At 49.6% G+C, this 6,000-nt stretch overlaps 1 protein-coding gene across 1 annotated transcript in view; it reads right to left on the reverse strand.

The window, feature by feature from the left end:
• The window catches only part of PROM1 (prominin 1), a 73,716-nt gene extending 70,079 nt beyond the window's left edge, over window positions 1–3,637 (reverse strand). Inside the window, exon 1 of the mRNA XM_023765014.1 lies at window positions 3,227–3,637. Coding sequence (XP_023620782.1) covers window positions 3,227–3,449 — 223 coding nt within the window. The 5' untranslated portion in view covers window positions 3,450–3,637. The remainder of the gene's footprint in view (window positions 1–3,226) is intronic.
• Between the last annotated feature and the right edge of the window lie 2,363 nt (window positions 3,638–6,000).

Consider the following 6,000-nt stretch of genomic DNA (forward strand, 5'->3'; position numbering starts at 1 on the left):
CTGGGTAGCCTCTCTTTATTTGCATTTGCACTAATCTCTCATTTCCTGCAGGTATTTGAAGTCCTGAAAGGACATTGCTGGAGATCACGAAAACAGGACGCTTTTCTCCTGGTGTCTTTTGTGGGACAGGCCCACATTTCCCAGAAGGGCACACCTGCCGCCCTGTTGACCGAAGGAAAAGCCAGGAGCACACTTCAGCAGGACCTTGCAGACAAGCTGATGGGAATGAGCTGATAGGACCAGTGTTTTAGTTTAGCTGAAGCAGCTGTACTGTGAGGCGGAAGGTGTGGAAGGAGGATCAGAGGAGTCCCCGTCACAGTCTGCAGACACCGCTGTCCCCTCCCAGACAACGCCACCCTTCCCTCATAGGCTAGTGGCAGACTGAGAAACTCGTCTCCAGGACTAGCTGTCTCTCCTACGTTCCCCAGCTTCCCTTGGGGATAATTTATTTCCCTTTTATTTGATCATAGTGCTCGTAAACTGGGCGTGGGTCACTGTGAAAAAAAGAGTAATTTTTTGCACATGAAAAGTGTGCATTGCAGAAGATCACGTGCATGGGTGATGACCAATGTCCTTTTCAGTTGGATGCGTCTGTGATGGCAGAAATCGTGGCCCAGATCAGAGCCATTGTCATGGGACAAGCAAAGAAAATGTCCCTGGCCAATGGGTCTCTGGTCCCCTCAGGAACATTTGAGATTGTCCCTCATTTTAGAGAATGTCCCTGGGGACATGTAAATGCCGTCCGTAGGGCAGGTCTCCAGGGAGGCAACATGGAGTGGAGCTGGGGGACGAGCCGTGTGGGCATCACAGGACCCTCCGTCACACCTGGCTCAGCCGCTTAGCCAGCAGCATGTGTGACTTTGGAACAGTCCCTTCACCTCCCTGAATCTCAGCAAAATAAAAGTGGCAGCTGTGAGCCTGGCCTCTAATCTCCGCCTCTGCCAGTGAACAGCAAGCGGACCGGGTCCGGTTAGCTGCCTCTCGGCCTGAACTTCCTCTTCTGTAAAATGGGAATAACAGTACTTCCCTCACAGAGGGCTAAGGTGTTCAGATCCCTGAATGTAAGCACTTCATAGCTGTTAGCTGTTGCAATTGGTGGGATAAAAAGAGATGACAACTATGGCCTGCCCAGCATAATGAGTGACCTGGGGAGGTGGAGTGATAGATATTAGTTCTTTCCCCGGTGACCTTACATGGCCGGGCCAGTTGCCAGTAGGAGTCACATGATCTAGCGGACAGTGCTGGCTTTGTCTGAATTAAGAACACACAGGTGTTGGATATAATATAACATGCTGATTCTATGTGGATATTGGCATAGACACACCTATTGGGCTGTGGGGCGGGGCCATCCTTTCCTGGGAACCGCCTCCCTCTGTGATGCCATGTGGAGTTGTGACTTTGGCCACAGGTACTCAGTGGGCCCGTGGTTCTCAGTGTCAGGCCCCGGAGTTGTGACGTTGGCCACAGGCGCTCAGTGGGCCCGTGGCTGGTGGCTGGCTCAGGAAGGACTGGAAGTGGGAACTAGTACTGCCAGAGAAAAAAAAATGCCCAGCCACTCTCCAGGAAGCTGGCCTGAAACTTCTGTGGGCAATCTGGTTCTCCACCTGAGCCTGAAGGAGTGGGGGAGCCTAGAGGTGTGGTAGGGGGAGGAGGAATGAAGTGGCTGCATGCAGCAAGGAGCCAGGTTGGGGGGGGGCAGAGAGTCCAGAGAGCGTGAAGTCCAGTCCCTGGCAGCAGATCCCTTTTTAATGAGGGCAGGAATGACATAGCTGCAGTCCTGATGATAAACTTTTTTCCTTTTTTATTGCCTTAGCAAGGAGCTTCTTCCCGGAAGCCCAAGCCTCTGCTAGCCACGCCTAGGATTTCTTTAAACTAACCAATGATAATCAAGGGAAGTGCATGCCATAGATACAACCACATCCTGTGTAACAAGACACCGACTTGCGCCTGGCCAATCGGCAGGGCCCACAAGCCTCTCTCCTCCCCTTACTATAAAACCCCTTTCCCCACAGAGCTGTCTCGCTCTCTGCCTCTTGCCGCTGCGTCGGCGAGTGTGGTAGATGGGGAGCCCGAGCTAGCTCGAATAAAGACTCTAATGCTTTTGCATGGGACTCGGCTGGCTCCCTGGTGTGGCTTCTTGGGGATCCTGAAATCTGGGCATAACAATGAAAATCTAAAAACTGCCCATAATATAAACAAGTGCTGAAGTTTACTAAATGCATTCTCTCTCTCTATCTCTCTCTCCCTCGCTCCCTCTCTCTCATCTCTTTTAAACAATAGATGACTAGCTAAAGAAGATGATAAAGATTACTACAAATTTTATAATTTTAGTAATCATGATAGTGTTCACATCTTTGTAGTTTAAAGAACAAGCTTAGGATAGATCTAACATTAAGCCAATAACAATTTAGACTGCCAAACCCTAGTAACAGATTCTTTCCACAGACTATTTTAATTTTCATAATCTTGTATGAAAACACAAACCCCGAAGACTTTGAGGATAGCCGAGGAGGGTAAACAGTCGTAAGAAGGCCAAGCAGTCACATATACAAAGAATAATAGCACCATATACCATGAGCGTCCCAACAAGCGCCATCCCTCCTTTCCTCACAAACTCTTAGAACTGACACACACTTTGTCAGGTACAAAGGTTTGGTCAGGCCTTTCCTTGCCTGAAGCAATATCAAAATTGCATTTTTTTTGTTTTTTGTTAATCCTCACCCGAGGATATTTTTCCATGGATTTTAGAGAGAGTGGAAGAGAGAGGGAAAGACAGAGAGAAACATAAATGTGAGAGAAACGCATCAATTCGTTGCCTCCTGCATGTACCCCAACTAGGGCCGGATCCAGGGAGGAGCTTGCAACCAAGATACCTGCCCTTGACCTGAATCAAACCTGGGACCCTTCAGTCTGCAGGCCTATGCTCTATCCACTGAGCCGAATCGGCTAGGGCCAAAATTGCATTCTGTGGTGGGCAGAGAAGAGTTAAATGTTTAAGCCATGAGGAAATTATTAACTTCTCAGTTGATGACAGAGAATTTGCATTTTTACCCTAATTTTTACCTTTGGTATGTACTTGAGAATAACTCATTGATCCAGCCAAAAAGAAAAGAAATAGAAAATGACTATAGTCTGTATTGGTCGTCTTGTCATTAATAAACAATGTTGAGTGTGTACACCCCACTGTGTGGAGACCAATCCCACCTTTCCCACAGTGGTCACTTACCCTTTGGGAAAAAGTTGGGCTGCACCACGTAGAGGAAGACGTGCACCATTTTAAAGAGATTGCCGATGGACCTAGGTGTGTAATAATAGTCTTTGGTCTCATAGGTCGGCGTGGGCAACTGAAACTTCAGATCATCGGGACTGTTTGGGGAGGACGAGGGCTCCTCTGAAATGGTTCTCTGGCAGAGCCCCAGCAGCAGCAGGACGCCGAGTGTCAGGGTCATGGCTAGCAAGGTGCTCCACGCATGAGGTAGAAGTGGGGGCCTCCCGCCTCAGAGGTTCTGGGAGCCGTGGGTAAGCCAGGAGCACGGATAAGCCAAGAGTGTGCGTTTCTGTGTAGAAGAGGCGCAAGGAGGGGAGGACTAGCCTGGATGGCATGCACGATCTCCAGTGGGGTCAGTCACTCAAGGCAGCATCCCTGGAAGAGGGAGAAGAGGCATCGGTCACTAACGCGGCGGTGGCAGCGGCGGCGGGCCTGCACCAGGAGCTGCCCAGGAGGAGGCTGTGAGGCTTTAGCAAGCCCATCTGCCTAATCTGTGTGGGGGCGGGGCTCAGAGGCTGCCTCAGGGCCATGGGACTTGAAAGTTCCATGCAGGACCCTCCTCCACAAAGGGCCACATACCAGGTAGTGTAGAGAAGGCTGTATGGCTTTAGAAACTAACATTTATTGAGCACTTACTACATTCCAGACACTGTTGTCCTTGCTTTAGAGGTAGGATCTTGCTTAAGGCATTAGCCCATTTTACAGATAAGGAAACTGACTGAGGATTTCCTTGGTGACTTGCCTGAGGGAACAGCTGAGCCCAAGGGGCTAGACTCCGAGGTTCTCGCTACAGAGCCCTCCCTCTCAGGCTCCAGCCAGACGCTGCGGCCCCAGCAACAGACTGGATGCTTTCTTTTTTCTCAGAGTCTGTGTTGATTTCCTGGTCTCTGGAGACAAATCTTACTCTGCCTTTTATTCTGCTTATTTGCTCACTGATCTCAGTTCAAACATCCTCCCTCTATCCACCTACAATCCAAACTGAAAAAGCAGGGTCTCAAGGCAAGGGGCCAAACTCTTCAAGGCTGGGTGACATTGGAATTTATCTGTCTCAAAGGCTCACCAGGTAGTCTTGATGGAAATCTTTGCCCCCAAGTCACCACCTGATCAACTAGGGGTCCAGGTGATAAGAGGCAAGGCAGAAGGGGACTCCTGCCCACCCCTGGGAGAGGGAGAAAGAAACAGGGATCCTAAAAGCTGCTACCAACCCATTGCCTACTGAGAATGCTTAGTGTGGCCCCTGTTCTCCTTGTGTTTCCATCCCCAGAACTGAACACAAGGCAGGGCACACAGTAGGGGCTCTGGAAGTGCTGCTGGATATAAAATAAATAAGCCAGAACAGCTGACTTGCTTGTATCATTGCATGAGGCTAGTGAGCTAAAACAGAACCCACCAGGTGAACTGGGATGGCGTCAGGAACCCCGGATTTTATTTATATAGAAGATGTTAGATAGGCAGGAGCAGAGCAAGGACGATGGGCCAGGTACAGAAACTCACCAGGGCAGAGAGCCTACCAAGGGGCAAAACTGGGAAAACAAGAACCTTGTCCTCAGGGTAACCAATCCTCCCCTAGCATATCAGACCCCCTGACCTTCTCCTCCCTAAAGATAACATCTAGGCCTCAGTTATATTTCAGCTCCAGGCTCAGGAAAGCAGCAAAACCAGAGAAGTGAGGACAAGTGACACATGGCTGCCTCAGGACCAGCTGCATTGACTAATGACCCCCTGCCCTGGCACTGACCAATCAGTGGAGACTGTGACCCTGGGAAGCTGATGAATATTCTATTAAGACTCTCCCCTGAGAGCTCCCTTAAGATTTCTACCTGCAAGAGAGAGATAAATATGTTTAGGACAAAGGACCCAGTGTGCGCTCTCCCCTAGGAGAGCACGCCAGCGCCATTCCCTTCCTTCTTCTTCCCTCTAAGGCAGCGGTTCTCAACCTGTGGGTCGCGACCCCTCTGGCAGTCGAACGACCCTTTCACAGGGGTCGCCTAAGACCATCATGCATATCAGATATTTACATTACGATTCATAACAGTAGCAACATGACAGTTATGAAGTAGCAACGAAAATAATGTTATGCTTGGGGGTCACCACAACATGAGGAACTGTATTTAAAGGGCCAGAAGGTTGAGAACCACTGCTCTAAGGGACCCCCCACACGACTTGCAACCAGGGGACCAACAGGCAGCGGCAGCTTGTCCTTGCCCTGAACCTGTCTCCAAGGCCCCCTTTTCTCTGGCTTCTCAGTGAGCCAAAGCAGCTGGCCTAGGCTCCCCTGCCTTATTTCACTGTCCTAAGTATGTTTTTGCTGCCATCATGGACCCAATACCCTTTGGCTCAGTTCTGTGTAGCCCTTCCCTTTAGATATCCCCCATCCCCCACCTCCTTTTCTTTAAATAAATTCAATGTTTCTTTTTCCACCATCTGAGATGGCTCTTTAGCCTGCCCACACATCACTGACTTTAACATTTCAGTTGACACACACAGGTGCTCTTGAAACACACACTATGAGAGCACCCATCAAGGAAGTGACACACTGTACAAGGGAACAGTGGCCCCATTACCTACATTCCACCAAGTCAGAGGAGGAGGTAGGAATTCGTGAGCTATTTGAATGAAGATGTGAATTCCTAAGGAATCCCCTTAGATATTGCCTAAGTCCTGTCCCCCTCCAATTACTCTGCAAAGAGCCACCGATTTAATGACCCTAAACTCTGCCTTTATCAACTCAA

Source organism: Myotis lucifugus, unplaced genomic scaffold (assembly GCF_000147115.1).
Source record: "Myotis lucifugus unplaced genomic scaffold, Myoluc2.0 scaffold_367, whole genome shotgun sequence".
In the NCBI taxonomy this organism is placed as follows: domain Eukaryota; kingdom Metazoa; phylum Chordata; class Mammalia; order Chiroptera; family Vespertilionidae; genus Myotis; species Myotis lucifugus.